The sequence below is a fragment of the Ursus arctos genome, unplaced genomic scaffold (genome assembly GCF_023065955.2).
Source record: "Ursus arctos isolate Adak ecotype North America unplaced genomic scaffold, UrsArc2.0 scaffold_34, whole genome shotgun sequence".
Classification (NCBI taxonomy): domain Eukaryota; kingdom Metazoa; phylum Chordata; class Mammalia; order Carnivora; family Ursidae; genus Ursus; species Ursus arctos.
This window is the reverse complement of record NW_026623030.1, coordinates 18,437,075-18,453,262: the sequence shown is the minus strand read 5'-3', so window position 1 is coordinate 18,453,262 and position 16,188 is coordinate 18,437,075. Positions and strand designations below refer to the sequence as shown.

The following is a 16,188-nucleotide window of genomic DNA, read 5'->3' as shown; positions in this document are numbered from 1 at the left end:
CCGAATCCTTCAATCTGCTGTTGGAAAACAAAACAATTATACAAGACTCCCTCCCAAAGGCTTTTCATATACTTTAAACATTCTGCCTTTTTAATAGAATTCTGTGGCTTTTATCATTAAGAATGACCTGTCATGTGTCACCAGCAAAAGGGACTAACCTTGAAAGTTTGATGGCAAAGGACATATACCTTAAAACAATGAAACAGATCTTCATAGTTACTGAGATTTCTTTAAGAAAGCAACCTGGGAAGAGCTACTAATATATAAGATAAACATATCCACATATACTTTGGCACAGCAAACACATTTTTGAGCTTCCTCTATAGAAAGTACCAATGTGTAAGGATGCACCAGGATGTTTACCACAGCACTGTTTATATGGTAGGAAAAACCTAGAAACCCAATAGAGAAATGACTGAACAACACAGGTATAGCTATGGCTATTAGAAAAATTCCAGATGTGAATGATACGTATTTATCTCAAGCAGTTCTTAAACCTGGCTTGCACATTAAATTATGCAGCACTTTAAAACAAATTCTGATTTCTGAGCTCAGCTTTAGACTGAGTAAAAATCTGTAGAGTAAAAAACCTGGGAATCAATATTGTTAAAGCACCTGAATGATTTTAATACACAGACCACTGTGTGTGGACCACTGGATGTCCACAATATATTAAGTGAAAAAAGCAAGTTACAAAAGAATATGCATATCATATCACACATTATGGTAACAGTTATAGTAACATACACATACAGGTTTATAAGAACCGAGATAAAAGTATGGAAAGATATACTACAGACTATTAACATGGAAGGGATAGAGGTGATTACTAACATTTTTTGTCATCTTTGGAATATTTTCATTTTTAATTTAAAATAAAAACATGATTATCATTAACAAGAAGACACTGAGGAATCTACGTGAACACTGTACTATCCTTGAAACTTTTCTTCAAATCTATAATTCTCCCAAAATAAAAATTTTATTTAAAAAAAGCATGATTACCAACATTAAAGACAAAAATTGCCCGCAATCCCACTGCTTAAATGAAGCTTTATCAACTTTTATATATTAACTTCTAACCTTCGACCCCAGCATTTAGACTACAAATTAGGATGCCTGCATTCAGCTCTTCTTGACACTAATTGGATGGTATACCATTCAAGTACCCACCATATCTGGATAACAACATTTTCAAGGCTATATAATAATCTATCATGTTGATGTGCCGTAATTCAGTAAACACACCCTCCACAGAACATTTGACCTATCCCAAGTTTTTGTTACCATAGATAGCACTGCAATAAAAACAGAAGATTTGTTTATTCTTTTGAATGACTCATGGTAATAATTATCAGAAATAGTCCCTGCTATATAGTGCCAAATAACTTCCCTGAAGTTATATGTGCCATTTGTAGTACTACCAGCATTTACGTAACAGCGTCTACAATTTCACCACCACTGCACCGGTACCAGAGCGTGTTCTTTAATTTACTAAGTGTAAAACAGCTGCACTTAGTGACTTTAATTTCTATTCTGCCCTTTTGTTTCATTTATAGGCAAGAACTGGCACTGGCAGAAACAGGATGGGTTATACAAAAACAACATCTGTATTCCTTGGTTGGTGCAAGAAGAGGGGCTAAGTGCAGAAAAGCCTAGGGAATATGGGACAAATCACTTAGGTGCACACTGCTTAACTACCTGTAAATTCATACTCGTCTGCTCTGCTGGGACTGTATCAGTTAACTGCATAATCAAGCTATGTGCAAACAAAACTGAGCTTCAAATGCTGCCCTAAATTAATAGCCATAAAGACTAGTAAGCGGCTGGTCAAAGTACACTGGATCTCACAAGGTTAAAAGTACTCCTAACACTACTCTCAGACTATCCTGTTATTCTTCCCAAAAGAAAACAAGAGTTCACAGACAACTGCATCCCGGAAGGACCTTCTCCACATAACTATGCTCCGGGTCAAAAGGAAGGCAATTCTTCTGGCACTTGAACTTTTTTCAAGTTTTCAAACATGAATATCCAAGACCCTGCCAAAAAGATTGGGTAATAAGAGTTGTACAATCAAAAAAGACTGTTCAAGAGATAGCGTAAGACATAGTGGCAAATGTAACGAATTAGCACACAATCGCTTTTCTGAGGGTCCAGTCTCGCCAACGCTGTAGAGAAGGGGTACCGAGGGGATTCCTTCCATGGTTTTAAACCCTTTCCAAACTGACCTACCCTATTAGGTTGTCTCAATTCTAGACCTTCATGTATATATACACACATGCATACGTGTGTGTGTGTGTGTGTGTGTGTGTGTGTGTGTGTTTCCCCCCACAAAGGTATCAAGTCCTTAGAATGCATTAAGGATATACAGACAAAGGCAGTTAGGCTCTCTATTCTCCAAGTGCCCCCAGAGCAGTCGATAAAGAAGTGTGCACAGAAATCAGTGCAATCAACCACAACAGATGTCCACACGGGGGTACAAAGAAAAGAGTGGGAACAAAAAGGAGCAAAACAAAAAAACATGAGACCTTTCTTCATAAAATATAAGGAGCTACACTTATGCTTTTATTACTAATATATGTTACCTAGCCTGATTTTAAAAGTATTTCAATAACTGCCCTATTTTCCAGGGGTTACCATTAGGGACAAATGAGATAAATGTCCCATCATCGGTGAAATTAAGGGTCACTGTTCTCCTCTACCCTGGGCAGTACTTGACAAACTCTGAAAAATATACATACCTTGGTGATCAGTAACAACAAAACAAAAACAGATTAGCAACTCTCTTATGATTTGTTATACTTCAGAAGTATCTAACTTGTACATTCAGTCTACTACAATTTACATACTTAGTTACTAGAAAGCTAAAGATGTTAATATATTTTTAAGGAGTTATGCCAAGAGCCCTGAGACTTTCAACAACTGCTCCACTTGAACATGAGGACACTTATTTATATGAGAAGACCTCTAAGGACCCTCTGACTGCAAGACTGGGATTTCTTCTGTCTCAGCTCGAACGCCCCATAGGGTTAGGGCCCACCTTGCTGCTCTGTCACCACATCGTGTGTTGTTTCCTTCCTATGGTAAATCATCATCTGAAATAATTTTGGTCACTTGCTATTTCTGCCCCCTTAATTCCCTGGCAGAATATGGGCTCTTAGAGTGTGAGACCTTATCTGCTTTGCCCCCACCCCTTGTAGCTCCACCACCTAGCAGGCCACACCTAGCACACAGCTGGGGTTCACTAAACATTTGTTAAGTAAACGTGCCCAAGTCACTTGGCACCCAATCCTCTCCCCCAATGGCACCCCCTCCATTGTCATTAATTTCTCCTGCACTCCCATCTCTACAATTTAAACTATCCCCCAAAGCATTAATTAACATGAAAACCAAAGAAAAGAGGAATTCAAAGCAACAGAGGATAATCAGCTTGTCTCCAGGCAAACAGCAGCTGCGTCTGCTCGAAGATTTCAGAGTTTCGAAGAAGCAGAGAACGGGACCATACTGAGCTTTACAACTTACCACGGCCTCTTCTCGTTTCAATCCCAGCACATACACCCCAGCCCCATATATTCCATACCATATCCCCGTCTCACAGATGAAGAAACTGAGGGTAGGCGAAATGAGGCAAACAGCTCGGGAGTGGTGGATGACTAGAACTGCAGCAGGGAGCAGGGAAGGAGGACAAATTCAAATGCACAGAGGACACCATCAGCCAGAATGGGCCCTGAGCTGTGGGTCCCAAAGACCCTTTATCTTCCTTATATGGAGAATCTCCATATGTGGGTTTATGAGGATCATATCGGAAATTTTTTTTTAAAATCTTAAAATACTTACTTTAAATAAATTATCTTTTCAACTAAAAATAAAAATGAACCTATTAAATGTTAACAGGATTTGGGTTTTTTTGTCTGTGAAAAAGTGTCCTTCAAAACAAAAAAATAAATTTGGTGAGGAATGCTTTTACATTTCTGCAATCTTTTTAATGTCTGGCTGAATGGAAGACAGCTGGATTCTCCTATCTCTGCAATTAATCTGTTGCAAAATGTGTTGTTTGGGTTGAAGCATGTGAAGAAAATCTACCTTACACAGATGTGTAGTTGGAAATGGAAGGGATATTTTAATGGCTTTTTCAAATAATTATGGATAATCTTCTTTGGTACTACATCAAAACTTGACAAGTGTAGTTTCTTAAAAGTTCATTGCAAATGGTGCAGCCACTTTGGAAAAGTCTGGCTGTTCCTCAAAAAGTTAAACATGGAGTTACCCTGTGACCCATCAATTCCACTCTTAGGACCATACCCAAGAGAAATGAAAATATATTTCCACATAAAATTTTGCACACCAATGTTCATAGCAGCATTATTTATAATACCCAGAAAATGAAAACAAGTCAAGCACCCACCAACTGATGAACGGAAAACAAAATGCAGGGGATGGAAACAATGGAATATTATCCACACATAAAAATTAAATACTAATATATGCTACAACACGGATAAACCTTGAAAACAGGTTTATCCTGGCCTCGAACTGAAAGAAGAAAGAGTCCATGTTGTAGGATTCCTTTATATGAAATGTCCAAAACAGCAAATCCACAGACACAGAAAGTTGACAGTGGTTGCCAGGAGCTGATGGGCAGGGATAGAGAGGTTACAGCTGAAATGTTTCTTAGTGTTTATTAGGCTGTGGGAGGGATCCGACGCAGAGAAATCTGCCAACAGTTTTAGGCGAATCACAATCATCCCTCCCCAAACATGGTCATAGATAACAGGTTTTTTAAAAAGACACACTGTAATTTTAAAATAAATACACAAGGTGCATGAGAGTACTTAAAAGACAGTTGTAGGGAAGGTCAGAGTAGACCGCATCTGAGTCAAAACATAAAAAAGTAGTTGGAGAAGAAATGAAAAGTCATCCCAATCAAAAAGACTCCCGATTCACTTGTTTGTTCAAACCATACTTGAGTGTCCATTAAGTGCCTGGCAGTATTCTAGGGGGTGAGATTCTACGAACACAGACAAGGTTCCTGTTCTCAAGAAAATTACTGTCTAGAAGGGAGAGAGATGGAAGGCAGATAGGTTTATGAACAAGAAATGTTCAGTTAGCGGGGCGCCTGGGTGGTGCAGTCGTTAAGCGTCTGCCTTCGGCTCAGGGCATGATCCCAGAGTTCTGGGATCGAGCCCCACATCAGGCTCCTCCGCTGGGAGCCTGCTTCTCCCTCTCCCACTCCCCCTGCTTGTGTTCCCTCTCTCACTGGCTGTCTCTCTCTCTCTGTCAAATAAATAAATAAAATCTTTAAAAAAAAAAAAGAAAAATGTTCAGTTAGTGCTTCTTACTACAAAGAAAATAAAACAGGTCTATGGGCAAGGAACCTTAATTAAGACTGTGTGACCCAGTGTGGCCTGAGGCAGTAACAGCCTGGCCTGAAGGGAGAAAAGGACTCACCATGCAGTGATCCTGGAGTGGAGTCTAGAGTTTTATCTGAGTGCAACAGAACCCCAAAGAAGAATTATACCTAGGGAAGAACTATGATTTTTTTTTCTTCCAGATTATCACCCCTATTACTGCTGGGTAGAGAACACTGTTGGACAAGAAAGGAAGCAGAAATCTGGGGCACCTGGCTGGCTCAGTCGGTTGTGTATCGGACTCCTGGTATTGGCTCAGGTCATGATCTCAGTGTCATGGGATAGAACCCCACATTGGGCTCCACACTCAGCACGCAGTCTGCTTCGGATTCTCTCTCTCCCTCTGTTCCTCCTCTCTCTCTCTCTCTCAAATAAAATAAATCTTAAAAAAAAAAAAAAAAAGGAAGGAAGCAAAGACCTGCTGGTGGGCTACTGCATCAGTCTAGACAAGGTAGCTTGACCTAGTGTGACACCAGTAACTATCAGGAGAAAGAAACAAAATCAGGATACACTGTGGAGGCAATGGTTTGGATGTGGGGAATGAAAGAAGGAAGTATTTGTGGGTTGACCACCTGGTGAAGAGTAATGCCACTTAGTGAGCCTGGGAAGACCGAAGAGGAAGTGGTGGTGGTGGAGAATCAAGAGTTCTGTTTTGGCCAAGAATGAGAAGCCTATGACACATTCAAAAAGATGTCAAGTAACCAACAGGATAGAAGAAATGGGGGTTTTCTGGATAGGTCTAGGCTAAAGTTACAAATTTGGATATCAAGAGCATACAAGCTGGAATTTAAACATTGGTCCCAGAGATCACCTGGATCAGGTAGGGAAGTATGCAGAGACCTGAGTCCTGGCTCACTGTTACACTCAGAGGTCGGCCAGACAGAGAAGGAAAAACCCATGACCAAAGAAGGTGTCTGTGAGGTTGCGGAAAACACAAGTCCCAGAAGCACTTAGTTCTTGAATGTCACCAACACATCCCAGTCGATAAAAGAGGCTCACGACACTCAGCCTCTCTGTCTGCTTAAGGCAAGAGTTGGGGTAGAGTTCCCTATCTTCCCTTTATGCAGCCCCCGCACCGATCCTATTAAACTAGGGAAATCACATAGTTTCTTTTATATTCATTAATATGTTTTATTTACGAACTTGGCCCTCGAGAGTGTCAGAACAATCAGACATCAAAGCAATAGCATAAACCGGTATTGCCCCCGATACACTCCGAGGTACGCTCACCCTTTCTAAAAACCCAATCGCTCAAACCGGACTCATAAACTTCCAATGCTTTGGTCACATTTCCCACCAAACCACTCTGCCTTTTTTCCCAGAAATTCTCACACAGAAGAAAAACGAAGGGGTTGGGGAGGTGAGAGAAAATTCCATCCAACCAAATTATGCACAGAAAGGGTACCTCATGGGTCCTGCTGAGTCTCCCAGGTGAACCACTGAGCCCCCAAAGGAAACGCAGGCCAGCTACGCCAGCGCTGGCCTCGCAGCTTGGCCACTTAACACCTCCGTCTCTCCGAATCTCAGTTTCCCCCTCTATAATCTGGGGACGCCCATCCCCCAGGACTGCCGGGAGGAAGAAGCAAGAAATGCACGCCCCCTCTAAGTCCTGCACCTGGCAGGTAGAAGGCACACAGGTGGCAGTAAGGGTAATAACCACAGTCAGGGGGCTACAGGCTTGGGTTCCAGTTCCACCTGTGCCCCTGGCCTAGCAGCGCCTTTTCGCCTCGGCACCAACAAAATGGGCAGGTCCCTTCGCCCGTCCTCGGTCCCGGCGCACCGGTCCCTCAGACACACTGGCAGCGCGGCTGCACAGGCGGCTCCCCCCACCCCGGGGGAAAGCTAGGCGGCCGGGAGAGCAAAGGCGGGAAGGCGGCGGGCAGCCACTGACCTGCTTGAAGGTGCTGCTGAGGAAGTAGACGAGCGAGAGCCCGAAGACCAGAGCGAGCACCCACCTCTTCCGGAGGAGCCGGCGCCACACCATGGCCGCCAGGTTCACCATGCCGGCGCGGACGCGGAGCACGGCGGCCGGGGCGCGGAGCGGGGAAAGCCCGGGGCCCGGGCGGCATGGCCCCTAGGCGGCCGGCAGCCCCATCCCTCGCGGCGGGGGCCGGCCCCGCGGCCTCCGGCCAAGCCCGCTCCCGGCAGCCACCACGCGCTGCCCCACGTGACCCCGCTCCACGCCCCGCCTCCGCGCCTCCCGCGTCACCCACCGGGCTCGCTTGGCTCCTCCCCATTGGTCCCTGAGAAGCGGTGACGTCCTATTGGCTGAATCCGGAAAAGGGGGCGGGCAATCGCGTGCGCACGTCAGGAGTAGCCGCGCCGCGGTCTTAGCGCCCGGCGAAAGCCGACTGAGAGAACCCGAGGAGAGGCCGGAAGCACTCGGAAGTCACGTGCTCCCCGGGCCTCGCGAGTGATTGGCTTGGAAGGACACGAAGGATGCCGCTGTGATTGCTGAATTGTCTGGGCAGGTAAAAAGAGAACGCGTTTTTCCTCCGGGGACAGTCCGTGTAGTCTCCTGTCCTTGCAGTCCTAGGGCGTTTTGTGCTGAACATTGCTTGCAGGAATGAGAGATGCTCGCGGCTTTGTTCCCCAAGCGCACCTGCCGGCTTCCAGTGGATGGAACGCAGGAGATGCTCTCGCGTGCATTTCGGTGCAGACCTATAACGGCCTGGGGGCGCAACTTAAAACAAAGCAGGCATTGAAAAGTCTCAGGGTAATTCTTCACAGGGATGTAGTACAATGAATGGAGCAGAGGGTTAAGAGGCGTTTCATTCAGTCGTTCTGATGCATCCCACGTGCAAAATTTTGCAGAATTCAATGTTGGAGTAATTATGTATGGCCTGCTTCCAAGAGTGAATCTGAAGCCCCTGGAAAGCGAGCATCTGAAAGTAGACTCTTGGGCAGGTGACTTAGGAGGCTGTGTCAAATTTGGGATTTGTATTTTGGGGATGCTGTATTTTATTTTCCCCATGGATTTGCAAGTGATGGGGAACCATTGGGAGGGGCCATTAAGGTGACATTGCATGTTCTTGAAAAATATTTACATAATGAGCTTTCCTTCCTATGTGAAGATGGTGCTATTGACCCGTTTCTTAGCTGATTTTCCAAGAGAGGAGAGAGTTAACCAGTGAATTGTCTCTAATCAGTGGTCCTAGTAACACCAATGCTGTCCCTTGAAAAAGGTGGTCAGGATTAGGAAATCATTCAACAACCAAGTATGATGTCCTCAACTAAAAGATACCATCCTTGGTCCCGATACAAAAAAAAAAAAAAAAAATTCAAGGCTAGACCTTACTCATGGAAAGTCTACGGCTTTTATTTTTCTAGGGTGAAAGGTCAGGGAGGGAGAAAAGGATATACAAAAAAGTAACTGAGACCCCAAGATAAATATTCAGATATTTATTTGTTGGATGCAACTCTGTGCTAGGCAGTTCTGGATGCTGAGGTACCTGGGTGAGCCAGACACAGGATCCCTGCTTTTGTGGCATTTATAGGGACAGATCATAAATAAGCAAACATGTAAGTAAATAAGTTCTATTAAAGAAGATAAAACAGGACAACGTATGGTGAGTGGGGAGGATGAGATGAGAAGGCTTCTGGGAGGAGGTGACATTTGACCTGAGGGAACCGGACAGAAGGAAAAGCATTGAAGGAACAGAGAACAGCAAGTACAAAGGCCCTGAGGCAGGAGCAAGCCGGCCTGTTTGAGAAACAAAAAGGCCAGTGTGGCTGGTGGGGAGGGGTTAAAGGAAGAGTAGAGGGAAATGAGATTGGAAACAGGTGAGGCTGCATCAGGCAGAACCTGTAGGCCACGAACAGAGTTTGGATTTTATTCTGGTTGCAATGGGAAGCCATTAGAGGGCCTCACATATTTTCTGTGTTTCCCAATCAGGACTGGTAGTTTGACAATAGGACAAAATTCGTTAGGATAACATTCTCAGGAGTCCTAAAGAGGGATCAGTGAGAGGCTAACCAGAGGAAGGGAGCAGACAGAACCATACGCTTAGAGCTACCCATGATGCCCTAAGACATTCTCAAGTTCAAGCCATCCCACAGACTGTTCCCTTAAGTGTTCTGTTCCCTCCAGGGTTTGGAGTCTGGTAAGCTCTGGTGACCTGTGTATCCTTCTGGAGGAAGAGAAGGGAGAGGCCTGCTTTCTCTGGACTCTAGCAGTCACAACCCCATCAGAGCCCTGAAGGCCCGCCTCAGGCGTCATCAACATGGAGTTCTGAAGTCCATGTGGCTCCTCACGGTGAACCAGGTGACATGTCTCCATGAGAATTCACATCCTTATGACCACCGTATAAAATGTGAGGGCTGGAAGGTAGCTTCGGGTTTTGGCCACACCACACCCTCAGCCCCCCAATTTAACAGATGGGGAATCTGAGGCCACAGAGAGGTTGCTGATTTGTCCAAGGTCACACAGCACGTTAGGAGCAGCATCAGTGCCAAAGCCATGTCTCATACTCCCATCCTCCAGCACCTCCTTGCTCCACATTTCACTGCTGCCTCTCATAGGGGGACTTCTTCCTCCGCCTCTGGGTCTCAACATCCTCATCTGCAGAACGGGGCGATAACACTTTCCTCCCTGGGATTGAAAGTTGAATTAAGGGTTGGATGACCTAACAGATGCAAGCAGGGTTTGCAGAATGTCAGAGAGCTCTGGGGATGTGAGGTAGGAGTAGTAATACTTGTTTACAGTTGCCTTGGCAATCCGACCGGCGATGGGAATGTTCAGAGACTCTGGCTCATGCCATGTGTTGCCTTTCAGGTCTTAAGGAAAATGCAGAGGCGCCACAGCAGTAACACGGATAACGGTCCACCTGAAAGGTAGGTGGGCCCTCCCCGGGTTTCGTTCTGTCTGGAGGCTCTGGGCTTCAGGTGTTCGGGGCAATCCAAATCCCGTGAATAATACCTGCCTTTCGGGGTTACCTGTGAGATGAGCAAAGAAGATCCGGTGGGAAACTGCTTTGCCCAGTGATGCCGTATACTTCTCAATACAGCAGCTTGCTGTTGCTTTCGGGTAATTCCCACAGCCTGTGGGACAGGCGATCCACTCAACTCATTGCATCAGTGATCGTTTCCACAGATTTTAACTTACAGAGGTGAGTGAGTGAGGACACAGAGAGGCTAACGGCATTGAGAGAAGAGTTTTGTCCTTACGTTTCCCAAGAGAGTGGGGCACGCCTTACCAGGAAGGGCCACACGGGGAAGCACCACTGTCAGTCAGGAGGCAGAAAGAAACAAAGGGTAAGCTCAGGCCACAGCTTTTATTAGTAGATGCCAAACAGACAAATAGAAAAATCTCAGAAAACACAGGGCATACACTCATGAGCTGGCATTACTGTCTAGTGAAGTCCAGGAGAGTACACAGCATGGAGATGCGTTCTCATGTTGTGACATTCCAGCTGTGCTGCAGGTGGAGCAGGCAGGTGAGCTTCTCACACCCCATTCTGGGTCCCCTGCAAGCCCAAGGCTGACGACAAGGTCACAGTGCATCTACCAGTCAAGACTGAGTTTTGCGTCAGCCCTGCCTGTTCTACAAGGAAGAGCACTGGCCTTAAGTCAGATGACCCTTAGCCAAAACCCCAGCTTAGCCATTTCCGGCTTGCAGTGCCTTTGGCGAGTGACCCCACCCCTGGACCTCAGTTTCTCCCCCCAATAAAATCCAGATAATAAAACTCAGGGCTGTTGATGAATGAGCGAATGAGCATGAAAAGGCACAAATACAGCATGTGGTGTATAACAAGCATGCCTCTTGGAGCTTCTCTAGCCTCCGAAGACAGAATTGCTCTCTGCTCTCGAGTGAACCGTGAGGTCTTTGGGGGCAGAGACCGCAGCAGAAAAATAATGGCCGCCGTGTATGGCGTGCTTACCCTGTGCCACCACCACATTAGCCTGATGAGGCCAGGACTATTTTTACCACTCTTTTTACAGTTGAGGAAACTGAGGCTCAGAGAAAGAAAGTAAGTTACTTGAAGTCACACAGCCAGGAAGCAGCAGGCTGAGATTCAGGCCCCAGCCCATCGCCCCCCCCTCCCATGCCCACCCATTGTCCATATTTTGTGTCACCACATTATGACCGTGTCCTATCTGGGTGGATCCACTTCTCCTCCTGGGCTGCCTCACATTCTAGCCCTGAAATGGTTAAGTTGGAAACACAGCCTCGGTCCTCCAAGGAATATTCTTTCCTATTTAAGCTGAAATCTCAGCTGGATACCGAAGAGGGGCCCAGGGAAGGGAGGACAGCTATAAAAAGCCCCTTGGTGGGTTGAGTCTTCCCTGGTTGTTCTAGAGGCCCCCTGAGCCCAGTAAACTCCATGCTGGTGAGCTCAGGGGGCCAGGAAGGCTTTCCAGGGCCCAATGGCAGAGAGAGGCTGGCCCCTATGTGGGTCAGTGTGGGCACCTGCCAGGACTCCTGCTTTCTGAGCTCAGTTTCTTGAAGTGCAGAAAAAGCTCATGGCCCCTTGAGGTTCATAGCCATGGTGTCTGTTGTTATTGTTGTTAATATTATTTTTATTGTTATCCCAAGCCCAAGGGAATAAGACCATACATCTCCTGGGTTTGGGGAGCCAGCAGGGATAGGCAGTGGGGTGGGAGAGTGGGTAGCCATCTCTAGGCTTCCTTCCTTGCACCAGGTTTATGATTCTCAGGTTAAGTTTATGGAGCTAGAGAAGCCAACCCCAAGATTTCTCTAGGCCAGCATTTCTCCTGCTGGGTTTCACAAGTATCCTGTAAGATGGTAATAGATTTCCCACAGAATAAAAGAATCCCATGGTCAAATGAGGTTGGGAAACACTAAGTTTCAACAAAATTGTTTTTTTCTTTAGTTGCAGGCCTTCTCAGAGCTTTTAGTATGTTCATTCATTCATTCTTTCAAATAGTATTTATTGACCATGCTGTGTGTGTCTGGTGCATTGTGCTGGGCAGGAAAGAGACAGCAAGAACAAACAATCATGATCTTCAATCTCTTGGAGCAGGGCCCACCCTAAAGTGCTGTTCTCGGTGCTGACTGAACATTAGAATCACCTAGAGGGCTCTCACGAACTAGAGATGTCGAGGCCCACCGCCAAAGATTTTGATTCAGTTGGTTAACACTGGGTCTTAGGCACCCGTATTTTTCAGAAGCTCCCCTGAGTGATTATAATGTGCCGCCAGGGTTGAGAGCCAGAGGTAGGCAGTGAAATGACACTTGGGATCAATCCCGTGCAGTGGGTTAGGGTACAGTGAAAACAAGAAGCAAGGACACTGTCACTGTCTGGGAGGTAGGAAGGGCACCACCAAGCAAGAGAGATCTTAGCTACAATCTGATGGATGAGCATAGGAGAACCAGGTGGGATGGGTTGGGGCTGGGACGACATCCCAGTGTCTATGCAAAGGCCTTGCAGTAGGAAGCCCTTGGGTAGTGAGAACAAGGCACATGATGACATTGGAGTTTGGGGCCAGAGCATCTAGGGCTGACAGTTTTGTCTCTCTGATCTTTATCCATAAAATGGGAATGATATTCGTCCCTAGGGATAGTGTTTATCTGAGTCTGCAGGAGGGTGTTTAGAAAGGTAAGCCCTTTTAGTGGGACAGTGAAATAATCAAATATGCGTTTTTTAAAAATGCATCCTGGTCTCCCAAGTGGACAGTAGATTATAGAGTCTAGTGTGATGTGCCTGGTGAAAGCTAGCACACATTTACTGAGTACCTACTGTGTGCCCCGGGTTGTGGGGTCCACAGAGGATGACTGGAACTCAGCTCTCACATTCAGTAAGGCCGTGGCAAATTTTAAGTACCATAGGGGTCTGGGAGGTGCCTTGGGGGAAGAGGGGGGGGGGAGACTCTTTCCTCCTCCCCCTGTCACCTGCCCACCTAGCAAACCAGCTCCACTTGTCTCCGCTCTGCAGACTGAGTTCCCACATCATGCTCCCATTTGAAAAGCCCAAGAGAGATGACCTCCAGACCTCCAGGGCATGGTGCTCATGGCAAAGTGTACCCCGTTCGGGGCTCTCCATTCTTGTAGGAGTAACTCTAGGCTCTCTGCTTCTCCCGCAATGGCTGTCAAAGAGCCACAGAATCCTTTGCCGGATGCGGGTACAGGAGGCCGTGCTCAGAACTAGAGAAGGCAGTTGGCCCTGGAGGTCTCTCCAGAGGGATTAGAGGTCATCGTTCCCATGTATTGAGCCCCTATTCTGTGCTGGGTACATCGCAAAGACTGTTCTAAATTGGATCCCATAGAAGTTCTATGTATGAATGGTGTTTCTACAGGTGAGAAAAGTGAGTGCAGGATTGCTAAGGCCCCTCCCTAGTAAGCGTAGAGCTGGGGTTTGAACGTGGACTCTTCTGGGGAGTCTTCTTGACATTATTATCTGCTGCCCTCCAAATACCAGCTGTGGCCAAGGCTGGGCCCTCTTGGAAACTGGGAGTCATTGAAGATTCCAGGCCCAGAGGAATATGGGGTTCCTGAGGCCTTTCCTGGAATCGTCGAATCATAGAATCAAACTGTGCTGGCTTCTCAGTAGAGTAGAGTGGTGAAGAAAGCAGGCTCCGGAGTTAGCTGAATCTCTCCCACTCGGTCCCTTACCGGTTATATGACTCAGGATGTGTTACTTTCTCTGTGCCTCAGTGTCTTGATCTGTAAGATGGGGGTAATATGAGGACCGAACTCCCAGGGTTGATAGTAGGGTGTCATGATTTAATCAATGGGAAGCCCTTAGAAAAGTATCTGGCTCACGGTAAATTTTCCATGAAAATTATGACCCTATTGCTAGTACTATCTGTCTCTGTTTGCTGGGGCTTCTGTGACGAGATACCGTATGCTGAGTGGCTTAAATGTTAGCGATTTATTGTGTTTCTATTCTGGAGGCTGGAAGTCCAAGATCAAGGTGAGGACAGGGTCGGTTTCTTCTGAAACCTTTCTCCCTGGCTTGTGGATGGCCTCCTGCTTTTCCTGCCTCCTCACATGGCCTTCCCCCTGTGTGTGTCGTGTCCTAATCCCCTCTTATAAAGACACTAGTCATATTGGATTAATACCCACCCTAATGGCTTCATTTTAAGTTAATCACCCACTGCCAAGACCCCATCTTCAAATATAGTCACTTTTCTGAGGTCCCGGAGTTAGGGCTTCAACATAGGAATTCGGGGGGGGGACAATTCAGCCTGCAACGATATTGTACTGTTATTTGCCCCCCATCCTCCACTGGGGTGCTGTCTTTCTCTCCCCCCTGACTTGGCGGGGCTCTCTTTTCCCTCCCGGCCCAGAAATCGCAGCCAAGCGCTCAGCTCTGAGGCGAGCGTGGATGAAGGCGGTGTCTTTGAGAGTCTGAAGGCAGAGTCGGCCTCCCCACCTGCGCTCTTCTCCGGTCTCCCTGGCCTCCCAGCAGGCAGCCTGCCCGCCACCCCGTTCCCATCCAGCCTGGTGCTGGGGGCGTCAGCTGGAGGCGGGGACGTGTTCATCCAGATGCCCGCGTCCAGGGAGGAGGGCGGGGGCCGGGGCGAGGGGGGCGCCTACCACCACCGCCAGCCCCACCACCACTTCCACCACAGCGGCCACCGTGGGAACGCATTGCTGCAGCACGTGGGTGGGGACCATCGGGCCCACTCGGACGAGGGGGGAGACGAGCAGCCGGGGACGCCGGCCCCTGCCCTGTCCGAGCTGAAGGCTGTGGTCTGCTGGCTCCAGAAAGGCCTGCCCTTCATCCTGATCCTCCTGGCTAAAGTGTGCTTCCAGCACAAGCTCGGTGAGTCCGGGGTGGGGGTCACAGGTGTGGCAGCCTGGGGCTTTACCTGCTGGGTCGGGGGCCCTTCATCCCAAGTGCCAGGGCAGGGTTGGAGAGGCCTTTGTGGTACCCAGTGCTTAAGAGTATGGGATTCCGAGTCAGACCTCAGTCGCAGTCCTGGTCGGCCAGCTGTGTGACCTGGGACAAGTCACTCACCTTCTCTGAGCCTGTGTCGTCCTCTGTCGAGCGGGGATTGTCATTTGTCCTGTAGAAACTTCCTCTGCTGCTTGGTTGGCATGAAGGAAGAGAGGGGAGTGACTTTTTAGTGTTGCTCACGGTGCCCCGTAGGCTAGGGCCAGGCCCGAGGAGTCTGAGTGGGTGGTGGCAGACCTCTTCTGTCCCACAGGCATTGCCGTGTGCATCGGGATGGCCAGCACCTTTGCCTACGCCAACTCCACACTGCGAGAACAGGTCTCTCTGAAGGTGAGTCACCTGGCGAATTGGCCTAGGCGCCTGTCACGCGGGACCACAAACAGTACGGGCTTACTCCCTGATGGTTCTGTGGATCAGAAGTCTACAGTAGGTCTCTCCAGGTGAAGATCGGCTGCCAACATGATTGTTCTTTTGGGAGGGTTCAGAGGAGATTCCCTTGCCTTGCCTTTCCCAGGTTCCAGAGGTTACCCACATATTTGGCTCGTGCCCTCTTGCCTCCTCCTCTGAGCCCGCAACATCACACCTCTGTGCCCATCTGTCTGTCAGTAGTCCCATCTCCTTGGGACTCTCCCCGCTGTCTCCTGTTCTACGTTTAGGAAGTCGTGATTACGTTGGGCCCAGCTGGAAAATCCAGGAGTCTTCCCCCATCTCAAGGTTAGCTGATCAGCCATCTAAATTCTGCTAGCATAGCCACAGGTGACAGGGACTGGGATGGGGACATCTCGGGGAGGCCACTCTTCTGCCTGCCACCCCTGGGCAGATCCATGTAAGTGCCATCCTTCTCCCACACCCTCCCAACAGCAGCGTCTCCCGCACGTGCCCACAGCACCCTTATCTGCCTGACTGCTGTCATGGTTGTA

General features: G+C 47.7%; 2 protein-coding genes across 9 annotated transcripts in view; one reads left to right on the top strand and one right to left on the bottom strand.

Moving 5' to 3' along the window:
* The window catches only part of SPRING1 (SREBF pathway regulator in golgi 1), a 28,738-nt gene extending 21,192 nt beyond the window's left edge, over nt 1–7,546 (bottom strand). For 4 of the 7 annotated variants that reach the window (XM_048221503.2, XM_044389886.3, XM_026514954.4 and 1 more), the window contains exon 1: nt 7,364–7,546. In XM_048221503.2, coding sequence (XP_048077460.1) covers nt 7,364–7,477 — 114 coding nt within the window. In that variant the 5' untranslated portion in view covers nt 7,478–7,546. Of the gene's footprint in view, nt 1–7,299 lie in introns of all 7 variants that reach the window. The other 3 variants (XM_026514958.4, XM_026514955.4, XM_044389887.3) reach the window with 3 other exon arrangements.
* A 234-nt stretch (nt 7,547–7,780) lies between these two features.
* RNFT2 (ring finger protein, transmembrane 2) overlaps nt 7,781–16,188 on the top strand; it is a 66,724-nt gene continuing 58,316 nt past the window's right edge. For both annotated transcript variants that reach the window (XM_026514959.4, XM_057306094.1), the window contains exons 1-5: nt 7,781–7,879; nt 9,499–9,672; nt 10,183–10,241; nt 14,658–15,136; nt 15,522–15,598. In XM_026514959.4, coding sequence (XP_026370744.1) covers nt 9,649–9,672; nt 10,183–10,241; nt 14,658–15,136; nt 15,522–15,598 — 639 coding nt within the window. In that variant the 5' untranslated portion in view covers nt 7,781–7,879; nt 9,499–9,648. The remainder of the gene's footprint in view (nt 7,880–9,498; nt 9,673–10,182; nt 10,242–14,657; nt 15,137–15,521; nt 15,599–16,188) is intronic.